This window comes from Lethenteron reissneri, chromosome 41, assembly GCF_015708825.2.
Source record: "Lethenteron reissneri isolate LAM-NWPU_2019-01 chromosome 41, ASM1570882v1, whole genome shotgun sequence".
Classification (NCBI taxonomy): Eukaryota; Metazoa; Chordata; class Hyperoartia; order Petromyzontiformes; family Petromyzontidae; genus Lethenteron; species Lethenteron reissneri.
Genome location: NC_083819.1, coordinates 2,304,975 through 2,329,425, shown reverse-complemented (window position 1 = coordinate 2,329,425; position 24,451 = coordinate 2,304,975). Strand labels below are relative to the sequence as shown.

The following is a 24,451-nucleotide window of genomic DNA, read 5'->3' as shown; positions in this document are numbered from 1 at the left end:
CTACTGAAGCGTTCTTAAAGGTGGCCCTTGAGTGAAGTTACGTACCCCACCCCCACGTGCCCACAATTAAATTCCCTTGGCTCGCTCTCCCGCCACTCACAAGGCACGCGCGCCGGAAACACACACAAGACGTCCCCGCTGCCTGCAGGCGTTCGGTCGTTTTATGTTGGCAATGGGGAGCTGTGGCTCAGCTGACAGGGAACAGTCAAAGACTCGTTTCTTAAAGGTCTCTCACAGTGCTTATTCAAGGCGTGATGATCTTAAAGTGAGCTATTGCTTGCTCAGTGAGAGCCCAACTGTGCCTGTAGTGCATTCTTTTCTCTATGCCTCTGCTAAAATAGACTCATCGGTGATGACAGCAGTAGTCTAAATCACAAAAGTGGAATATATCAGTTGGTTTAAACGACCTTTGCGTGACGTCTGCTGGAGAGTGTGCCTCAAAGTTCACTAAGTGGGTGCCACTATTGGTGCTCGTAAAAATCTGGCCGGGCAATTCGCTCTCCGCTGGAGGTTACCGTGTGGCGCTTTTCAGAAGCCAGCATGGGTATTTTTGTATGCTGTGTAGCATAATTATGATGGGCATATCACCAGTAGTGCCTGCAAGTGAAATGGTTTTAACATTCTTTTTTTTTAAATGAGAGCTGAGAGTGGGATATTGAATGCAGGCCTTCCTCCTTGCAAAATAATGCACCCGTTGATAGTGTCAGCATACTTGTGGGATTTAAAAATGCCACATTTGACTGTTTATCTGTACTTATTACAGGGTTGGGTTGATGCAGTTCTCAGAGTAATGGAGTCAAAAAGGCAATATACTAAAAAATAAAATAGTACGTTGAGCAGCAAAGAGGCAGCGCTGTGGGTAGGTGATGTGCATTAAAGTCACTCTCTCTCTCCGTGGAATTTATATAACTCATTGAGACACTGGACAGACCCGTTCAAGCTTTCATACCAGAATTCCCATGAGGCTAATTCAACATAAACAGATTTTCCTAATAAGGGAACGGATACAGCCCCCCCCCCGCCCCTATTGCGACGGGAAGTGTTTCACGGGTATTTGTAAATTAATTTCAAGGGTCCAAGAGATCACGTGGAGCTGCGGCACAGCAGCTGATGCTGCGCAACGAAGCTGACCACCCGAGTTCAATTCCCAGCCATGGCTAATGTTAGAGTCGAGTGCTATCTGAAGCAACCCTGGGCTTTTCCCCCCTCACAAACCCACTTTGACCATCGTGATGAAATATGGTCAAATAACCTCCCCAAGACGGACCTGGTACGGTGAGGCTTTCATCCAGCAGTTGATTAGGATGGGCTGTTTATTATTACCGCCGTTGGGATTGTGAAAACGCTTATTGCAGTAACAGCGTTCACATTGTTGTTTTATAATCCATGTAAACATTTTTCAGTGGTGCACCAACAAAAGTAACCAAAGCTTCACAAGATTTGGGAGAAAACGAGCAAAAAAAAAAGATTAACTGAAATACTTTTAACGCATTTTCATTTTAAACAAAGGTTGACTCGTATAATTTAGCAAATCAATTCATGCGACGCAGCTCTGGATTTTTTTTTACAATTGCAACAATATTATCTCTAAAATACATTGCTCGTGCTTTCCCCCACGAGCCCCCACATCAGCTATTTTGAGTTGGTGTGGATCCAAGTGTCTACGATGCACTTTATAATGAATAGCTGGGAAGATGTCAAAAACACAAATATTACGAGGACGAGAATATTAATGAATTTCAATTCCGATTGCCTTTGGGCATTTCTGCCGAGTCTCCGTCAGCAAGCCGAGGGTAGCGCCACACCACAAGCTTGTCGAGCAGAACATTCGAGGCTGGCTCGGCGGATCAAGCAGAGATTATTGGCATACTTGAGAGCAGTGCAGCAGGTGGGTCGTTAGGCCAACTTTTTTTTCGGACGTTTGAGCATTACTCTCACGTGCGATTTCCCGACGCACGTATCGACACTGGGAAGTGCAAGACGCAAATCCCGACCGCCGCTTAATACGCGCAACTGACGTGTGGAATCCGGTGAACCCGTGACCTTGGAAGGTGGCCTTGGTCATTCGCATGTATGTACGTTGAACTTCTTTTGCACAGTACGTAGCCAACGGAGGTGTGCTTTTTCTGCAATATTTTGCTGTCTTTTTTTGGATTTTCTGTTTGCACATAGTCACTTTAAGATGTTTTCTTGTTTATGTTTTTTTTGTTTGTTGCGGTTGCACTCGATTCAAGAGCCGAATGGCTCACAGGGCTATACCTAATAAATGAAACTTGAAACTTGAAGGAAACACAAAAATCCGTCCGAAAGAAATTAGTTTTCAATCTCGATTTAAAGTGCATAGCTGCATTACTCTGGTTTCGAGAGGTTCCATCGCATCTTCTATCTATGAAATTGCTACAACTGTTGTTGTTGTTGTTATTGACAGAGCGGCCCCCTGCCCCGCCGAGGGATCCCTGCGCGGAGCGGACGCACGGCTGCGGGGAGAACGCTCGCTGCCTCCCCGGTGCCAGCCCCAACGAGTACCGATGCGAGTGCCTGCCAGGCTTCGAAGGCGACGGCCGGTACTGTTACGGTGAGCGAGGCAGCTTGACGATTAGCACCGTTGGCCCCGTACGGTGCAAAAGAAGTTCAACGTGCGTACAGCAGAGCGGGCTGTTGACCTAACCCTGTGGACCTCTGTGAATGTTATTGCCCCTCTGTATGCTTTGGTTTTTTTTGTGGCATCGTAGTTTCTTCCCATGTGGAAATTAACTCACCTTTGTTCTGGTGGCACCTTTGGCACCGTCTCTCGCTACGACATGGCCGTGTTCGAAGTTGCCGTCCGATTTGTCGCTGTGTAAGGGCGATGAATTGATTGCAATCCCCACTCTTTCTCTCTTTGCCTTGACAAAAGAAAACATGCCCCGTGTTGCACTCTCTGACATTTGATCAACAGCAATCGCTTTGCAGCGTGTAGAAGGCAGTGAGCGGAGTGGTTTTGCCAAGCTGTTAATTTTCTCCCTTAAATGTTTCTGCTCACTCTTCAGATCAGGTCGTGTCTTCTTGAAGATACAAAAATAAAACAACAAAAATCTTGCAGTTGAAAAGTGGATTTTTTCCTTCCATATATTGTGGCGTATTGCCCCTACCTGCACTAAAAGATTTTCGAGTTACAACTGGAAGACATTTTTTTTCAATAAATCAAAAACAGTTTCATGACAACAATAACAAAAATACATTGAGCGAATCGACCAAGCTGACTCTGCTGGTAAACAGGTCCTGTGCCTCAGCGAAGCTTTCCAATGTAATCAGAGCCTAAACTTTGTGACTGCTGTGATTGTAATTGTTGTGAATACAATCACGTGGTGTGGTGACAAGGCCGAGCTTATCGCGCATTTGCTGCTCGTTGCAGAGGTTTGTGGTTCGGAGCCCAGCGGCCGCCCTGTTAATACCGCAGGTTTATGAAACCACAAGCACCTGCTGTCTGCTTCACGGCGGACATTAAAGTTCACGTGACGTCATACGATAAAAAGAGCAAATTACCCGTAAATTACGTCATTGGGAAACAAAACCACACAGCAACATCGCCCCCATCACTGCAGACTAATGCCGACGTGCCGTCCGGCGCTGCATCACGCCTGGCGCTGCGCAGCGAAATCTGCCACTTTGGGTCCCCCCCCCCCCCTCCGGCTAAGGCTGCATCGGAGTGGTTGAGACGCGAGGCGTTTTGAGTTGCTCAGGCAATTCAAGTGACCCGTCAATGCGAACCCTTACCATTGTCACGTGACCTGACAGAGCGGCCCCCTGCTCCGCCGAGGGATCCCTGCGCGGAGCGGACGCACAGCTGCGGAGAGAACGCTCGCTGCCTCCCCGGCACCGGCCCCGCCGAGTACCGATGCGAGTGCCTGCCAGGCTTCGATGGCGACGGCCGGTACTGTTACGGTGAGTGGCCTGCTCCCATCTCGCTCGTTCGCTCGCTCGCCTCACTTTTTTGTTCCAATTTTATTTTTTGTACGGAATTGATTTTTCTTTTCTTTTTTTTAACGGATGTTGCCGTGGAGTTAGCGATCCTGGGATCGTCACTTCGTTCTCCAGGCACGATCCCCCCCCCAACCCCCCACCGACCCCCCCCCTCCCAACTTCTCTCCACCCCGCAGTGTAAATGGGGACACTCATAGTCGATGGGTAGGCAGGTCGGTTACGGTGGGGTAAAGTGTGGGTACTCCCATCGCTTCCAAGCCGTCTGGCCAGCATAGAAGAGTCGGCCAAATAACTTCCCTGGAGCTGCCTCTGTGCAGGAGGCCCCCGCCACCAGCAGTGGTGTGAGCCATAAATTGCAGGGCTGCACCTTTACCTTTTAACCTTTACCGCTGACAATTTCTTTTGCCGTAATTTACGACCGGCGTGCACAGCTAAGCCATTAACCCGTTGCCTCCTCCAAGGCCAAAGCGGTTAAACTCGGAGACGGCATTTCAACGGCGAACCGCAGGCAACGCGACGAGATGGATCGCGGGCGAGCGAAAGCAACGGTCGAGCAGCTCCGCGATGCGCCAAGTGCGAGTCAATAGTTCAAGTGCAACGAGTCCTCCTCAGTGACATTTAAAGCGAGAACATTAATCTAAAAATACATTCGACGCTTCTCAGTTCTCGGGATGCAGTCGGTGTTTTGGTGGAAAGGCAACAACAAGAGAAAGCGGTACGATTAAAAAAGAAAGGTGTAAACAAAAAACGCATTAGCGACGCGGTGATTTGATTCATGGTGCTCCGTTTTTGGCAGAGTTCAAGCGTAAAATTGGTATCATCGAAAAATCACGATTTTTGTTTTTTTCAGATTTTAATGGGGACGCCATCACTGCTGTGATGAGAGTGTGACCATCCCCTTGCACACTCCGCTGTCAGTACGGCTTCTCAGCAAAGCAAAGGAATCGCTCTAACCAGTCCATGCCTTTTTTTCTCCTCTCCCACCAACTGGCGCCCACTCATCTGTCTGCATGTACACCGATCCATCTGTTCTCCTTGTCCATCAATCGTCCATTCGCCTGCCTATTTGCCTGCCCGTCCATCAATCAGCCTTCAGCAGGCATTTGATCATAAAATAAAAAAAAACGTATATGTAAATTGTGGCCGTTTTGCAGTAAAGTGACGCTTGCGATTAGGGAGGTCTGCAGTTCCGCTTGGCACACAGCACGAGGTGATTGTAACCGCATGAGATGTCTTGCCCGGCTCGCTTGTGGCACATGATTCAGGCTTTGGTGCTTATCCCCGTCTGGGTCAACACGCCTCCTCTCCACCTAAGAGACAGCGGTCTCAGGATACCCTTCGATAAACACGGCAGACGCCTCCACCAATGACTAATGGTCGAATGGCACCAAATGAAAAGCATTCATTAAATCACGTCGCTAGAACACTGATATGGGATCACAAACGGATTGTCTTTTGAAGTTCAGCTCTCTTATGCTATCTAATTATTATTATTATTACGATGTTATCACATTCAATCTGGTCCAGAGAAGAGCGAGTTTTAATTAAAACTCTAATCTTCGTCCCAATAGCCCGTGTATTAGCAATGCTTTTGAAGTCGCTCATAAACGCACACAGCAGCACTGAATAGAAATCGTTGTTTACAGCCGTATGGAAAGCCACTGCTGCACAAAGACCCTCCCCATGCTGTGTCTTGGGGTTTGTTTTTACCATACTTCACCACGCTGGTCAGCGAGGGTTCGTGAAAGGGGGCCTTGCTCTGGACCGGTGCAGATGTTTTCAAGGCACTGATGGTAGCTGTGGCCAGGAATAAAACTCCGGTCGCCGGGTCCATATGCCATAACCGCTCGACACGATGGATACAAGCTGTTTGATGAATATTGCCACAAAGGGCTTGGGGATGTCTTAAAGCCCGGTCTGCAGATCAGAGGATAGAGTGTTTCTACTTCACTATCGGCACTCTCCGGCAATCATATGCCTGTTCCTTGATGGCCACCCCTCTATGTTCCATGGAGAGTCAAACCTACTTAGCTGCAAAGCAAGGTACACTGGCTCCTGTTAAAATGTTCTTGTTAAAATAACCCACACAGACTACATCTTCGTGAGTTGCACTTAAGAAGATGTGGGTGGGTGTGTACATACGATGCAACTGAATTTAAATGGGAAGCGGTAGTGTAGCGTGCTGCGCCACGAACCCAGTGACCCGAGTTCGATTCCCGCTCAAGGCCAACACCATTGACGATTATCTGAACTGGTCCTCGTCCTCCCCTAGGTCGACTCAACCTCAAATGAGCACTGTACATGTTGCCGTGTGCTAAGGCTGTACGGGGGATGTTTGCCTTTGTCTTGTGACTACTGAATAGTTAAGCATGTCCCCCCCACCCCCCCAGCAGTACACACGGGTACAACCACAGCGAGTCTGTCGTCAGATCGTGCATGCTGGGGAAAAGCGTGGGATACTCCCACATGTTCCAAGACATCTGGCCAGCTTGGTAGAAGAGGCCAATGTCCCTCTAGATGGACCCTCGATTGACGGCCTCTTCTACCGGCGGTGGTGCCAGCAACTCATTGCATGGGTTGCTGACTTGATACAGCTATCGTGCTGTGACGGTTCCACCTGAAGACGGAAGCTTGTGTTGCCTCCGAAACGTCGTGATTTTTATTTTATTTTTATTTTACTTTTCGTGATTTTTATTTTATTTTTATTTCACTTTTATTAATTTTAATTTTTTACCTACGTGACTTTACCGAAAAAACCTAAGAACATCATTGCATGGGCTCCACATGTATCCCTCTTACCCTGCAGGGGAAACCAAAAGCCTTGCCTCGTCAACGACGGGCGATGGGGGTTGGTGGGGGTGGGGTCGGGCAGAGCAAACTTGACGAATGCGACCGCTAAAAAAATTAACCCGTAAAAACAAAGTTTTTCACTATAAATCCTTTATATGCGTGGCGGCTAGAGTCCTCTCGTCCTCTGGCTTGAGATGGCTTCCACCTATGGGTCAGATGATTGCCTGCCACCATTAAGCAATTGGTAATTAAATATTATTTATTTTTTCCTATAAAGTGTAAAATTTTGGAAAAAAATTTCACGAAAATAAATTGTCACGCACAACGAGTCTGTGTGCAAAATGTCAGCTCGATTGGATCACGGGAAGTGGGTTAAAAAACGACCGAAAGATTTGCACGGTCGTAAGCACGCAAGCAAGCAAGCAAGTGAACTTAATATAAAGGATTTAAAAATTAACCCGTAAAAACAAAGTTTTTCACTCTAAATCCTTTATATGCGTGGCGGCTAGAGTCCTCTCGTCCTCTGGCTTGAGATGGCTGCCACCTATGGGTCAGATGATTGTCTGCCAGCATTAAGCAATTGGTAATTAAATATTTTAAAAAAATTCCTAAACAGTGTAAAATTTTGGAAAAAATTTTCACGAAAATTAATTGTCACGCACAACGAGTCTGTGTGCAAAATGTCAGCTCGATTGGATCACGGGAAGTGGGTTAAAAAACGACTGAAAGATTTGCACGGTCGTAAGCAAGCAAGCACGCAAGCAAGCAAGTGAACTTAATATAAAGGATCTAAAAAGGCGTTCGAACGGTCGATCTGTGCGGCGCCTCTCCCAGATGTGGACGAGTGCCGGGCGAACCCGTGCGGGACGTCGAGCCGCTGCGAGAACTTCGCCGGCTCCTACCGGTGCGGGCCTCCCGAGTGTCCCCATGGCTACCAGCCGACTCCCGAGGGGCACGGTTGCGCAGGTGAGCCCAGATGTCCTTACTGCCCTCCACCTCCACGGCACGTGATCGCCCCTCTCCGCCGCGTGATGCCCGCGCTACCGGTAATTGAATGAGTAGCACGGGGCGGCGTTCCGCCTTTGATTTTAATTTTATTTTGCAGATGTTGCTTTCACGCGCACGCTTTTTATCGCGCTGGCTTTTGTAATAATTCACGAGCCACCACCTGCGGATTCGATGAATTTGTCTCACTTTGGGGGTCGCGGGTTCCATTTAGATAATCGATCTACTTTTTTGTTTCGTGTTCACGGTCTCATTTGTACCGTTTTGTTCATCCCCGCCCCTCCCCCCCGTTACCTTCAATGCAAAATTTGCCTATCATCTTGCATAGCTTTTACATACGTCTATTCTCACACATGCACAGCTGGATCCATATATATACTGTATGTGTAAGATACAAATTGATTTTAATTGATGAATCTCTGCATCGTTGCAAAGCCTAATGCTCTACATTTATCCCATGTCACTTTCGAAAGGAGATACATTTTTATCCCATTGAGCTTCTACTTACCTGGTCATGAATAATAGAGGAAGCATCTGTGCCAGTAATTATTACAATTAAGGGCTGATTGATTGCGAATGTGGTTCTCGATCAGCACAATGAGGTCCTTATTCATGCATCTTGGCGCTGTGGGCTCGGCGAGATTATCAACCTTGATGAATGACTTGTCATTGATTCTGTGTCACCCATCATTGCGAGTCGGTCTCCGGCGACACAGCCAATACAATAATTGCTGAATTTGAAATTATTAAACTTTCAAGCCAAACAGTGTTCGCAGGGTGAAATGTAAAAACGATGACTGCTTCGGCTCTTGACGGCGCGCACACTCAGTCACTTGTGAGCGTGGGTGGACCCGTGTGAGTTCTAAAGTGTAAGAGAGGATCAAGTGTTGCTACTGACGAATGTGATACGCGAACCGCTGTTACCTAGTGCTCTCTCGCGTGAAGCGGGCATCGTTATTCACGACGCCAGCCTGCCGCGTTTGGGTTTATATTTGCGCTGCAGAGCCCGGTGAAACGGCGGCGGCGGCGGCGAGGAACGCATTCTTTGGCTTCGCCTGTAATCGTGCCACGAGATTTCACAGCGGGCGGCAAGAAGCAACGGGAACGGTTGCGCGCGACCGGGGGCCACGCCACGCGAAAGTTGTCGCCTTGTCCCCCCCGGCGCACAAGCCGACGTGGCCTTCCCCCCTCGCGTCCGATGGACAACGAAGCGTAGCCTGCAGTGCCGCCACGGTCTCCGACTGCAATCCGTCGAGGGCACTGTGAAACCGTCGTTGGGCTCAATCGATCGCCGGGAGATTTTCGGTTATTTATCAGGTGTCCGAGTCTCTGGTCATCGTTGTGAACCTATCGGTATTCATGTACGTCTGCTAGCCTCCGTGTTAGTCTGGATCTCAAGCCATTGAACACAGAGTAAAACCACTGTTGGCTTCGATCCGAATCAGAATCTTGATGTAGACTGGAGGAATCCGATGAGCTATGAAGCTGTTTTTCACAGACGTCCATCCTGCCGATCATTCGCCGTCTCCATGCCAGATATTCACGGAAAGCCGTCCACCATCTCACGCGTAAACAGGAACATAGAAAGGTTGATGGTCAACTCACCGCCATCCCAACAAAAAAGACGACTGTATTTTTATGTCACAAGGTGCTGGGTCTAGTTATAAACGTCCACCTGATTTAATATTCAGTGTTACAGCATTATTGCAGTCTCTGTCTGCGTTCATGTAAAAATGTCTGGGCACTTAAAGGGAAGGGTGGCACTGTGGTTCGTGCACTGAACTATCAACCTGAATACCTCAGTTCGATACCTGGCCTTTCTCGACTCCCTATTACTAACCCACATTGATCAGTGACGGATTATTTAGATTATTTGGCTGCGATAAATTTCCACGTGATAAGCCACTTCATTGAGCTGCCATTTGTGGCCAGGTCGCTTCTGATTGGCTTACCTCTCCTATACTTTGCACTCCCATCGTGTGTTTGTATTGTTTGTTGTTTTAACTTTCTGACCCGCCCCAACTGGACATCTGTGAAGAAGAGCTTCATAGCTCATCGGATTCCCCCGGTATAAATTCAGATTCTGATGCTGATCTCCGCAGTGTAATCACGAAAAAAAAGAGTTATGCACGTCAAATACATATTCACGATAAATAGATGAATGCACTTTGCGCGCGTGTGTACAAAGAGCGACACGCCGCTTTGTCAAGTTCTGCTCGTTGAGTCGAATTGCGCGTCCCTTTGCCGTGTGCTGTACATTAATAATTGATTTGCCACTTGTTCAAAATAGCACCGTGGGAGACCAAGCCTTGGGTACAAGCGCACGCACTGCAAGCGAGCAGCGGTAGCACCAGCCAGAGGGAGAGGAAGTTTAATCGCTGCACCCGTCACCACCGCGCTCGCGGGAGCTGACTTGCTTTGAGACAAGACAAACCAGGCTCGGGTTGCAGAGGCGGGGGAATGGGGGAGACTTTGGCAGTTGCCATCGCTTGCGCTCGCTCAAGAGGGCCTGCCGTCGTATTATTTCTCACGCGATACGACGTTACATTTCTCCGCGCGACGATCGCCCCGATGTCCGTTTTTCCCCGTAAACGTTCTGACCATTTGGACGTTGTCACTGTTGCATCGGTCGTTGTGCTTTGCTGTAGTGTCTGAAGACGGGCGCTTGTGTTGCACCCGAAACGTCGTGATTTAATTTAGTTGTATTCATTTTAATTTATTTTGTGACTTTACCGAAAAAAACAATCCTTGCAGTCACAAAAAACTTCAAATCTATAATTTAAAAAAATTGCTGAAAATTTCATTTATTTATTGTTTTAGTTCTCTGACTGCGGTCAACTCAACTTAGCCTGCCACATGTCTACAAATTGTTACCATTAGTCAAACGTAGCCTAACTGTGGTCGTACTGGCTTTATTCGTACTGACTTATTTGATAATTACAAATAATTTCTCTCGTTTTAAATGGTTATCACATCGTTCACTCTTTGCTTGGTAACACGTCTTCTCACGTCGCTGCCCCGCGTTTCTGGAATACCCTCACAGCTCTGTTCCTTCCATTCACTCCCACTCTTCATCTCCCGATTAACCCAACACGCAGGGCTTACTGGAACATGTGCATCACTTTTTTGCTGGCACCCCTTGCCCCCTCATGTTTGCATTGTCCTTTTCGACTTGCCTGTGGCTATGACACAATTAGACTAGAATATAGGGTTACTTGTACCACATGTACGTCACTTGTTCTGATGCCTCTTCCTCTGCTACTATATTTGCACTGTTAATTTCTATTCGCATGCGTTTCGCTTGTGACCGTCAAGCACCTCGTTTGTTAGTCGTGCCTGTACTCGCTCGCTGCGATGTTGGTGTTTTTGTCTTTTGTTTATTGTTGTTGCTGCACTCACGCATCACAGACCCCCCCCCTCGTAAAATAGCAGGGCAACTGGCTTATGGGACCATCCGTGTAGTAAAAATCAAATACACTTGTTCACCACGTAAACACGTTTCCATAACCATTAAAGTGAAGCCACCTCGGGTGACACCAACAAGCGAATTGTGAGGCCTGGGCTCAATCCGTAACTATTTAAACGCACATGCTGTCAGCTACACTGTGGATAGTTCAACAATTAAATTAATTGTGAACATTATTACATCACATAAATTGCTATATTGTTACTATTTTCTTTATTTAAGGAACGAAGCAGGAGTGTGTCTCCACAAATCTGGCTGTCCGCCTGATGATGCGAGTTGTGATTACTAGCGACACATTCCACTCAGATTGTAAATGTTGTGGATGCCCTCTGCAACACACCGGTGTGCTGTACTTGTACGTAACAAACCTTACTAATCAGCTGTGTCGGGTGGTGGCGGGTTTATCGACACATTTATATTTACGCGATCTAACCCAAAAAAAGAAAACTTATATTATGGCTATTTAAGATGAACGATAATCACATGGCAGCGATGTTTTTTTCTTTTAACGGACGACACGTGTATTGTGGATTTCACATTGTGCAACCAATTGTCGTCACGCCGTTTCACGTCCATAACCCCTCGCTCTTCTTCTTTACCGCACAGATACCGACGAATGCCAGGTGAACCGTTGCGGTCCTTACGGCCAATGTGAAAACCTGCCGGGGTCGTACAGATGCCACTGTTCGGCCGGCTACCAGCCAAGTCCTGATGGTTACACATGCATAGGTACGCACAAACCGAGACACAGACACGAAACGCACTGCAAGCACGGGTAGAAAACGTTGCTAAAGATGCAGCCCTGCGATTACATTCCTTCCCCTGCACCTGCAATTAGCACGGTTTGCTACATGCAGTGTGCAAGACGTTCAACATACATACATGCGTACATACATGCGTACATGCATACTTGCTCACGTCACTTTTGGCAGAAGAGCCTCCACTCGGGTGAGCTCTAGAGAAACCCCTTGAGAGGGTATTTGGACGACTCTTCAACACTGGACACTTGAGTCCAACACATGCAGCTGATCAACTATCTTCAATATTTTGTCTACGTACGGTACAAAAGAAGTTCGACACACATACAACTCACTGTGGTTGTCGCCGTTTACACTTCTGGGTGGACAGAGGTTGGAGGGATTCAATAAACGTGCTCATGTATTTAACTCCTGCACTGGGGGATCAAATTCCAGCGACCTCTGAATTGCAAGTCCAGTGCTCAAACCACTGAACCGTGTGTATATACACATGTATCTACATCCAGGAATATCTTGACGTTTTGGCCAACTGATGTTCTACAGGATTTTTGCAGAGTCAGTTAAAGGTGAGGTTTCCAGAGGGGGGCAGAGAGAGAGAGAGGGGGGGGGGGGGAGAAGCTCAAATTGTCTTCAAGGCGAAGTTGGATATTCGGTGGGGAGGTTCATTGCGGATTATGCATTCATTCCCAGGGGCGCAGTGCTCCTCGTTGAGTCCCCATCATGTCCACCCAGTGACGGTATAAATAAAACTTGTGACTATGTTTAATTAATGTGCTAATTTTGTATCTGTTCCTAGTCGCCGCCAAGTAATGACACGCACGTACGAGCGGGGGGGGGGGGGGCACGCAATGATGCATCGATTCATTAACTCTTATCGAGTCTTGCGCATTGGTCAAGTGTGGCAGGATCGATTATTTGTGATTTAGGCAAACGATGTGCGGATGTTAATGTTGGGCAAATTCAGTTCAATTAATCCAGTCCAGTTTATTTTCAAGTACCCTGTGAGCTAAGAAGCTCTTTGAGTCGGGTTTCATCAACAAGAGCATCGGTTCCCTGGCAAACAAAACCGCAAAGCAGGGAGGAAACAAACGGGAGATAATGCGAATGACAAGGCTAAAAGGAGACTAAAAAGAAACGACTTCTTGAATGGATCTCGTGACCCTGAATGATGACAATCGATTGGCGGAGAGGATGCGGGGTCAATTATTTCATGCCGATAAAATATGGTTCCACATAAATTGTGGTGGTAGTTAACGGACTGCACTATGAACCTGGTGTCCTCAGTGCGATTCCCAGCCATGGCTGCCATCAGTGGCAAGTGACATTTGAATCGGAGCTGGGCTTTTAACTTGACGAATTCGCACTGATCAGCATGGTGAAATATGGTCAAACAACCCTCATTGGCCCACATAGCATGCATTGACGCCATCCTCTGAGGTGTGTTTTACTCATCGCTTATCTCAGTTTATAGAGAGTTGCAGTCAGTCGTAGGCAGTGGGGGAATGTAACATCTTGAGAAGCTGGTTTTAATTATGGTTCACTCACACATGGATTCTAACTGAGGGTTCCAGCAGCGTTGGCTCATTGGTTTGGCGTGCGTATAATTTTCCCAAGGCGCCAGTCACCTCCCATCTAGGAATATGGTATAAACCTCTATGGCATTGTTAATGGGCCACATTAGTGATTGCATTTCCAATACGGAAATCCTTTGAGATCCATGTAAGAAATGTAGAGTGATAGAGTGGTGGCGTGGATCTCACTAAAAGCGCATTTTCTCCGATGATCACGAAAGATTACTTTCCCGGCGCTATAATGATTGTCTTGGATGCCAATCGGAAAAGCGGATTAATTTCCGCGCCGTCAAACTCACGGTGACGAGTCGCGCATTACTGTACCGTGCGTTTTGACGCAGCGCTGCGGATCGTTGTCAACAAAGCCGGGCTCTGATTGGTCACGTGACTTGAGAGCATGATGCCACCACTGCGTCGTTCGCTGTTTATTTTTCTACTTTATTGGAAGGGATTTTCTTGGCGATTACATGTCCCAGTCGGCCGGTGCACGTAACGAGGAACAAAATGCAAATGAACACAAATGCAATCAACATATCCAATTATCACATGCTATGAACAAGAATGCCAGACTCAAACGATGCAGCGATAAATGCAACTATTGCTTAAAATTATTTTTATTACACCAGGTAAAGCCCACTGAGCAATATTGATCTTTTTTAGAAAACACCTGACCACAAATGGTAGCTCAACAAAGTGGCTTATCATGTGGAAATGTGTAGCAGGCAAATAGTCTAAACGACCGTTTAGAAATGTTAGAGGGAAAAACCGGAGGACCCAGAGAAAAATACACACGGCCACAAGGAGAGAGCCATGCAAACTCCACATTCTCAGGCGTCAGGGTTGGGATCGAACCCGCTGCGGTGCTCCGTATAGAGATGAAGGAATGCCAAAGCACAACACGGGTATAACAACAACAGCAATCGCCATTCGCCACTAAGTGGCGGTGACGTCACCACGACGCTTGTGCCAGGCCAAGTGCACCTTGAGGCCACGTGAAGTGTCGAATGCCCGCTGGCAGGAGGTCACGGGGCAGACCCAGCAGGTGCCACTGGTCGACTGACCAAGATGACCGAGATGACTGGCTGATGCACCACCTTTGCCCCCTACTGTACCAACTTTCTGTGCTTTAGCCACCCGGCGCTCCGCTCGTTGGTGTGAGCGTCGCTCCTCCACCCTCCGTTGTTGTAGGGCGACTGCCTCCAACTGCCCAGTAGCGTCCTTCACGAGCCTCCTCCACTGAGGCCGATCTTGACACCGCTGGTACCAGTCATCGGCAAGTCCACTCAGCTCCACGTCCTCCTGTACCACATCACTCCATCTCTTCTCTAGCCCGTACCGCGCCCGTTTAGCCCCCTCGATCCGGCCGAACAAAAGCTGTTTAGGCATGCGGTGGCTGGGCATGCGGGTTACATGACCCAGCCAACGCAGCCTTGCCTGCCGGAGGAGCTCACCGATGGGACTTTGCCCAGATCTTTCAAGGATTTGTGAGCCCCTCACACAATCCAGCCTGGTTAAACCCAGGATGGATCGTAGGCAGGCCAGCCTAAATGTTTCCAACCGGCGAAGATGCTCCATTAGGGGGGTCCACGTTTCGCAAGCGTAGAGAAGGGAGGGAATGACCGTGGCCGAGAAGACCTGAAGCTTCGTGCAGAGCGACAGACCAGGTAACTTCCACACAGCGTTACGCAACCGATGAAAAGATATTGCCGCTCGACTTATTCGGAGTGAGACCTCTGCTGTTAAACTGGAGCCGGTCATAAGCACACTGCCCAGGTATAGGAAACTCTCCACTCTCTCCACAACTTCCCTATCACCGATTGGGAGTTGTGTGGGTGGAGTGTCCAATGGTACAAAATACCCAGGCAGGTGCTTAGTTTTGGTGGGGCTGATGGTAAGGCCCCATCTCTTAGTGGCACGCTCCAGTCTCAGCAGCAGCGTCTCCAACTCCTCTTCTGAATGAGCAGCTATTACCAAATCATCGGCATACATAACGTGGTTGACCAATAGGGAGCCATCCCTTGATCACACCCGGGCGTCGATCAGCCTCCCATTATATCTGTATCAAATGGAAATTCCCCCGGTACAGCTATTGAAGGCTTCACGAACTACGCAGTCGAAATAGATGTTAAATAATGTGGGAGCCAGAGAACATCCCTGTCGCACCCCAAGGTGTACAAGGAAAGGCTCCGACTCCCGGCCACGTAGTTTTACCCGGGCCCGCTCACCATCATGAAGGTCCTTAATGATCGTGAGCAGAGGGTCAGGGACTCCGAAAGCACGAAGAACAACCCAGAGCCCAGGCCTATTGATGGTATCATAGGCCTTGACCAGGTCAATAAAGCAGAGATGTAGGTCTTGTTGGAATTCCCTACACCTCTGCTGTAGCAGACGGACAGGAAATATGGCATCTGTGCAGGACCGCCCTTTCCTGAAACCGCATTGGGGCTCCGCAAGCCTCTCCTCAGCGTGCCTAGCAAGGCGATGTTGGATAATCCTTGCCAGGACCTTTCCCGGCACACTGAGGAGTGAGATGCCCCTGTAGTTGTTACAGTCTGTGCGGTCCCCCTTCTTAAAGAGGGGGACCACCAGGGCATCCTTCCAATCCTGCGGTACCCGTCCAGCGGTCCAGACTGTTGTTATGATGTCATATAGGGCAGTCTGTGCACAAATGCCACCCTCCCTCAGCATTTCGCTTCGGAGACCATCTCTGCCCGGTGCCTTTCCGGTCTCAGACTCCGGATCGCCTTCAGTACTTCCTCAACAGATGGCACCTCAGCCAGCCACTCACAGGGGGTGACCTCTTCCAATATTTGAGGCACGGCAGCCTCAGCAGGGTTATCCCCACTTTGTGCCATGATGTTTTCCTGGCTGAGAGATTTTCCCTCCCCCAGGACCTCACAGAAATGTTCAGCAAATCTGCAAACCTGTTCCTGGGGGTCGGAGATTGGATCACCGTTTTTCCCCTAATGATGGTAATAGGTGTGGCGCTGCAGGTTACTTTTTTGATGGCGTTAAATAGTGATTTGTGATCGCGGGCCACTGAGGCAGACTCCATCTCCTCAGAAACCCGCAACCCCCACCCATCCTTGCAGCGCCTTACGGCTCTACGAACCTCCGAGCGAAGGCTGCGGTAAACCTCCTCATTCTCCGACGTGGGATGCTGTAGCCGATGAGAGTGGGCCTGTCGCTTTTTCTCAATTAACCTGAACACCTCCTCCGTCAGCCAGGGTTTCTGGGGAGGTCTGGACCGCGTACCCAAAGCAGCCATTGCAGCTGCATGAGTCATAGTCTTAAACCTCGCCCATTTACCCTCGACATCAGGTGGAGTGGGGGACGATGCCAACCCCAGCTGCAAGCGATGATGAAATTCTCGCTTGCAACTTTCATCAGCTAACTGAGACCAGGCCACTTTTGATTGGAATGGGGTCCTGGGTGTACACCCACCACCGGAGTGGAAGAATGGCAGGCGCATCTTACAGATGACTAGTCGATGGTCAGAGGGCAGATCAGCTCCACGGTAGGTCCTGGTGTCAAGGACATGGGCTCGCATCCGCTGATCCGTCACTATGTAGTCCAGCAGATGTTCTTGCTTGGACCCGGCATGCATCCATGATGTTGTGTGGATGCGCCGATGCCGGAAGAGCGTGTTGGTAATTACAAGCCCATGGGCTGCTCAAAAATCTAGCAGCCTCCTATCGTTGTTATTGAGCTGATCTGGTCCATGCCTTCCAATCACTCCAGATCAGGTGCCAGCATCATGACCAACTCGGGCATTAAAGTCACCCAACAAGATGACTCTGTCCCGAGTGGCCACTTTAGCCAGCACCTGTGACAGGAGGTCATAGAAGGCATCTGACTCATTGGCCTTGCCTGCATCCCTCCACGGATGTTCATCTTCGGTGGGGGCATAAGTAACCACGACCACCACTCCTCGCCTCTGGTTGATGGGAAGGCGAGCCCAAAGTAGCCTGGGGCTTACAGCTTCCCACACCTCACCGCCACGCTCCCACGCCCCCTAACACGGGTACACACAGACATGCACACACAATCTGCAGCGGAGTAACTTGCGGATGGAAGTCGGGGCGATTGCCAAAATCATGAACACAGCATGTCCTTGCCAGTACGTCGGATTCAGACAATGAACATCACGCCATTTAGCCAATACACATGTTAACGTTGGCCCAATATTTCATGTTTACTGGGCAATGATACTGCTAGTCAGTTACGTAAGCAACCGCACATGCTTGCAAGCTGTATACAGTGTTTATACAATATGCATGTGGTAACTTCTCCGCCTGTCTCTTAGGTTCACCTTCACTGTGTGTCAGGCTGATATCAAGGCAGAGGCATTTATGCAAAGATAGAAGCAATGGGCTACTGATGCCTTCGCAGGCTTAAGGTTTTCCACTTCTGAGGTACAAAAGCAATTGGGACATGTCAAGGGAAGAAGAAGAATCTCGCAATGCCGGAAGCGATGAGAACCACACGTTAAGAGCGTCGTTTTGAGTCGTCGTGTATCAGTTTGCAACTGATTCAAAAGAGAGACTTTTAACGTCCCAGGAAGACCTAGAGACCTGAAAGAGAGGACGTTCCTTGGGAAACCAGGACAAGTGACAACCCCCTATTTCCCCAATCCAAATGACGACCAGGTTCGACTTTGCGCAGCTTCCGAGGTCTGAAAAGACAGACCGGAGCGTTCAGTCGGCAAGCTTCCTGTGAAAATAATCACCACGGAAAGTCCATCGCCAAATTGTTGTGTCTTCTCCCCTTTTTGGCAAGAGATTAAAAAAAGTTTTTTGTTCGTAACAATTTTCTCTTGGCTCGCCTTCATGTGCCGAGGCAGCAAGGGTACATTTATACCGTATTAATAAGGTAATTTCCATTTCCAAACGATCACAAGGAACTTTTAATTGCATACCAAGCTCAAGAGCTAGTGCAATGAGCCGGATGTTGGCTCGTTTCACAGGACACGGCCCTCCTGCACAGGTGCGCTTGCTAAACATCACACACACGCGCCCCCTCGCCGCACGAAGGCTCGCTGAACAAGGTCGTGAGCATTCCGATAGTTTTTTTTGCCCTTTGCCTTGCCCTTCTTTGGAACGTTCCCAGATTCCCACCGGCTGGCGTCTGACGCTCAGGTGGAGTTTAATGGCAGGCTTGTGCTGTTGCCCTGCACCTTTGCTGTTTTTTTTCTTTATTTGCACCAACACACCTGCGCTTTGACGTTTCCCCATTCACAAGCGAGCGAGGGGTTGGGGGAGGGGGTTGGAGTTGGGGCGCACTGTTTAGTGCCGAGCGCTGTGGACACACAATTCGATTCCCAGCCATGGCAAAGATCAGCAACGAGTGATATCTAAACTCACAACAACAACAGCAGCCTGCCTGACGCCACCACGGTGCCTATGCCAGGCTAGGTGCACCTTGAGGCCACGTGAAATATCCAAGGTTCACTGGCAGGAGTACCCAGGTCATTTGGATTAACCGAGATGACTGGCAGATGCACCACCTGTGCTCCCTACTGCACCAACGTTTTAGGCGCTCCGCTCGTTGTTGTGAGCATCGCTCCTCCGCTGTTGTTGGGGGTATCTGCTTCCAACTACCCAGTAGCAGCGTTACGCAATTCCCGCACTGCACGGCATGATGAAATATGGCCGCTTGACCATCGTGAATGAAACGACGCGGGGAGGGCATTGTCCATAGGTGGATTGACAGACGCCTGTGAATTGTTACCGCGGTAGAAATCCTTTCAAGCACAGTGATCCTGCAACATTTTCCGCGATTTTATGTGGTGAAAAAAAAAGTGGATATTATGGTGACATTTCTCCACGATTCCTGTTATCCAAGGCATTGTGGATACTAAGAATAAAAATACTACATTTTGTAACAGATTTTACGGGAAAAACTAGGAAGACGTAGGGCCGCATAGAATAGGAGTTTTCGTGCAGCCTACAACTCACATGGGTAATTGAAGTCACAGGTTGATGGAGTCAAGCATAAAAGGAGTACTGCTCTCTCATTATTATATTATTAACCAAGCAGAGGGCTCTTAGAGTGGAGATGTGAGAGTGGGCTATGTAAGGAGTAGCATGGATTCTTAGGGAAACTCGCGATGGCAATAGAGAGAGAGAAAGAGACACTGTGAATAAATAATTGTCCCTAAATGGCATGTTTAATCAAACGTTTCGAGTTGTTATGGAAGATAAGGCTGAGACCAAGGCGCTCAAATATAAAGTTGCACAAACTTGACGGAAAGTATCACGTTGAAGACCCTTATATTTACGTGGTAATATGACGTAACGATTCACCCACTGGTGATGTTTTACAAACTCTGATGAGTAATTGTAAGGCACTGTTTCGGGCAATGTTTAAGGCGATTGCCCTTCAGAGACGGAGAGAGAGGCACGGCAAAGGCATTCTGACATACTGGAGTCAGAAACAGCTTTTTCACTCTGCGATTGCTTGAAAAGACTTTTAAATAAAAGTAGCCTGTTATTCTATGCTACTGACAGAATAGCGCCTGAAAATATATATCTGCGGTATAATAACCCACGCTAATATATGACCTTCAAGTAGAGAGTAGTAAATATGAGTGCACGCTCTTTTAAAGTGAAATTCCCCAAACTTTTTGGGGCGGCAATATACCCTCGGTCTTCTTGTCTTTTTCGTGAAATATGTATGCATCCAATCTGCAAGTAAAACAAAATACTGGCTAAATGATCGGGCAGCGTCGTTACAGCAGATGCCGGGAGTGAAAAAGGGACATTAAAATGGGACTCGGTGACAGCCGCCTTGAAGGGAAATTGGATAAAATATGGGAAAGTAGAGCAATGTAACTGACATCAAAGAAGAAACGTGATGTGTTCAATCGCAATGCATGTGTGTGAAACCCGGGCTCTTAATGAAGAAGAGAAGAGAATGGTTGCCTTGGTCATGAAAGCGTTCCGTAGAGTTCTTAACATTTCTTATGAAGTGTACCGCATCAAGCAAGTAAATCCTGGAAAGAGCAGACGTCGACAAAGAGATAAAGACTCAAGGCTTAGCGAGTCAGGTCAAGCGCAGGAAGCTGTACGCGTAGCGGTGCCTATTGCGTTCGTGCGTTTCGTCTACTAACTCAACCAACACCCTCTCTGCCCCCCCCCCCCCGACCACTTCAGAGCAAGCCCCCCCGAGCGATCCGTGCCGGGATGGCAGAAACAACTGCGCACCTCCGGACCGGGCCCGTTGCCTACACGTGGGCGGAGAGGAGTTCACGTGCATCTGTCTACCCGGCTACTGGGGCAACGGCCACCGCTGCGACGGTACGAGCCACGCGGTTCACGGCGGCGTCTCGCGGTCACTGCCTCGAGACAGCTCCGCTTCGGTTCACTTTCAGGGGTTTGCCAAACCCGTCCTGGTTTTTTTTTTTTTCCCGAAGACGTCCTCCCTCTCCATGGGAAATCTGTGAATATTCCCCAGTGGGCCTTCAAAAGTCCGGGTCTTTTTTTTTGGGTCAGTTACGCAATAAAGTACGGCCACTCAAGTCGACGTACGTGTAGCTCTCTCCGCTCCCGGGTTTTGTGAGACACTGCTCACATTTGGGTCGCGTCGTGTGTCGCTCGGCACGACGTCCGACGTTTCGCTTTCCGCGCTCGGAGCTTCCGAAGCCGATTTCGGACGTCGCGCCAAACAATCTGCGGCACAGCAAGCGAGCGAGCGAGCAATACGTACGCAAGTAGAATATTCGAGACGTTCTACCTTTGCCGGGGTCGTCTCTCGACCTCCGTTGTACTACCTCGGAGGTGGCGACCCAAGTGCAATGCTGAACGCGCAAGAGTTTTGAAACAGCCGGGAAAATCCCACCCTCGGGTGAAATGGAAATCCCGGTCTCCATCCAGGGTGAGCATTGCAACAGGCTTTAAGGGGAGACAAGCTTCCAGTGCGGTCCGCTGAATAGTTTATGTTGGGAAATAAACCGAATGACTACGCTTCACGTGGGGTCCTCCGCGGAGAAACATGCGGCTGGGATGAGCGCCGGATCCTGGCGCCGCTCAGAAATCAAAGCTTTTATGTCACGGACGATTGGCCTAAAAAACGTGTCATATATTTTATTCACCAAAGGTAGGAGGCTGAAGCCAATAAAAAACGAGTTTCATACGTGCAGCGTGTTGACTGATTATAAATAACGAATGCAGGAATTATGTTCGCTTCTGAGATGGTACGTAATAAAATATTTTACTCACACAGCCTTCTTTGGGATATACCCGAGATGAAAATACAGTAACCCCTGCTTATATTGCTTTTTCCCAACCAGCGTACAATCGCCCAAGCATCAGCAGCAGCGACTGCATTCACTCTGCACACACCTAATGTCACAGCGCTCTCTCTCTCTGTCTACGCGTGTGTCTGATTGTCTTAATTGACTTATTCACAGAGCATAACGCAGCGCGTGCCAGCTTGCATCCCATTTCACTCGTCATCAAGAGGCTCTTTAGAATGGAATTGCATTACGGCATTCTCGCGTGAGGTTCCTTGTTTACCATCGTAGCAGGCTGAGATTGAATTAGCGCCACGTGCGACGATGTCTCCTGGCACCGGTTGTGGCTGATGAGCGTAGTTCCTTACCCCCCCCCCCTTACCCGCTTCCCTTCACCCCCCACCCCCTTGCGCTCGTCTCAGACGTGGACGAGTGCGTGACACGCGTGTGTCACAACGACGCCGCGTGCCACAACACCCCCGGCTCCTTTGCCTGCCGCTGCCGCCAGGGCTATGACGGTGACGGTTTCAACTGCGCGCCCGTGGCCACAGGTGGGGCGTCTACAACATTCATATTCAGCAAAAACCAACAGCTGTCGTTCGTGGAGTTGAACAAACGCGCCGTTATAGGGCTGCAGAGCTTGGGCAATTGTTTGCGCCGGTTCGGGCCTGCCTCTTTCCCCGCTTGTCTGTCGTTTTTTCCCCGCGGCTCCGTGAGATAACGGCGCACGTTACTAATTCTGCACCGTTTTGAGATACAATTTTCCTGTCAGTTGTGCTATATATAATCGAAGAGTGGTGCAGCGCACAGAGCATTGAGCTGGCACTGCTGAGATCCTGGATTTGAATGAGGGCAACGGCTTATGATTAAACCGAGTGCTCAAGTGCATGAAATTAGGTTCATTCTGGAAGTCTTCCGGACTATTCTGGCTGAAATTAAGCACTTGTTCAGGTGGCTCAGTAATTGAGCGAGCGGCTGAGGGTTGACTCAACCCATCAGCCCTCCGGGGTCGATCAAATAAGTACTGATTTGTCTCGAGGTCAACACTGGTTGTCCTGTGGATACGCCCTCCCCCACCATAGGAATGAGGAATTTCCATCACTGGCTCAGGGCTGGAAATAAAAGATGAGCACCAATGTCTCATAGCCTCAATGCTCATTTGAGCAAGAAATCATTATGACTCTTGGCACGTACATTCGTACGTATGTATATAGTCATGCGGGTAACAGCGTGTGCACACGCGCGCGTGTGTGTGGGTGTGTGTTGCCTAAGCCTCAAATGAGTGCCTGGTGTGGTGTGTAAACACCGCCACTCGGCAGACAAATGTGGCCGGGCGTGGTGCGGTCACCCGACCGCCACATGTACCGTCCCAGCCTACTCGCTGACCGCACTTTCCCCAACAGTCTCCTAAAGGCTATACGGGGGAACCTTTGTCTTTGTGTCGCCCGCACGCGTCCCCACACAGAGGCCCCGTCCCGTCAGCGCACGCCGTGCGAGCAGTGGAGGGACAGCGTCCTTGGCGCCGCGAGCCCCCGCGGCCCGCGCCCGCCCATCGTGGGCCGCTACGTGCCGCAGTGCGACGAGCACGGGGCCTTCCGTCCCGTGCAGTGCCACGGCAGCACGGGCAACTGCTGGTGCGTGACGCGCGACGGGCAGGAGGTGGCCGGCACGCGCAGCCCGCCCGGATCCGAGCCCCCGTGTGAGTGCCCGACGCTTGGTCGTCTTCCGCTTCGTTCGGCGCGCGCAGTGGAGCTGGGCTTTGCACAAATGTGTGTCGTAAACCCTCCTCCACCCGACGTAGCCGATTGATGAAGTTGTCGCGCGATTGAACGAACGTGCCGATTTATTACTGCTTCGACGCAACGGTGTGTCGCAGAGTAATGTCACAACATTCAAGTGGGTACGGCGTTTCGCTGGAAGTTACACCCAGCGTCGTTCGCCGGTTGTCAGAAATGCAATGTTTTTTTTTTTAATTGGCACGTCTGTAATGTTATTGGATAGTGATCTGCACTCGTTTAACAATTGGGTAGTCCGCAGTTTTGCCGGTACTAGCGCAAACAAGCAGTTCATCTTCTTGGTTCTTTCGGTAAAGTCACGTAGAAGGGAGATAATAAAATAATAAAAATGAAACATAATAAAATAATACAATTCTCACGACGTTTCGGCCACAACGCAAGCAGCCGTCCTCAGGTGAAGAACAGGTCTGTCGGAAAGACAGCGTCTGAATGAACACCACCAAGCTTGGCAGCGTATATTTAAGCTGCTGGGTTAGGGGAGGAAGAGCGCCTTGACAAAAAAAATCAAGCAGTTGCCAGAAACATCACGTGACAACTTTATTGATTGGCTTTGTCGGGTGGAGGAGGGTTTACGTCACATGTTTGACTTACACGACGATCTGACCCTAAACTCAATTATGAATAACTTCTTACTTATGTATGTATGCTGACATACATATAGCCAACCATATCAATCGGAGGTGCGAAAATAATACGTCGTTAATTTAGTCGTAAATAGATTAATGGTGGTTTCCAGTGGTGGTTTGTTATTCGGGGCCTGTGGGGGTGGGCTCTACTTGGTGAAAAAGCTATTGGGAAATAAACTCTAACAATACCTTACCTGCTCATTATAAAGATTGTAAACTGCGTGCTCCCCACTTCCACCCTCC

At 49.1% G+C, this 24,451-nt stretch overlaps 1 protein-coding gene across 1 annotated transcript in view; it reads left to right on the top strand.

The window, feature by feature from the left end:
- LOC133352821 (nidogen-2-like) overlaps positions 1-24,451 on the top strand; it is an 89,470-nt gene that overhangs the window by 40,749 nt on the left and 24,270 nt on the right. The window contains 7 exon segments of the mRNA XM_061568743.1: positions 2,429-2,575; positions 3,778-3,924; positions 7,588-7,719; positions 11,831-11,953; positions 20,708-20,851; positions 22,209-22,337; positions 23,252-23,485. Of these exon segments, the coding sequence (XP_061424727.1) occupies positions 2,429-2,575; positions 3,778-3,924; positions 7,588-7,719; positions 11,831-11,953; positions 20,708-20,851; positions 22,209-22,337; positions 23,252-23,485 (1,056 nt within the window).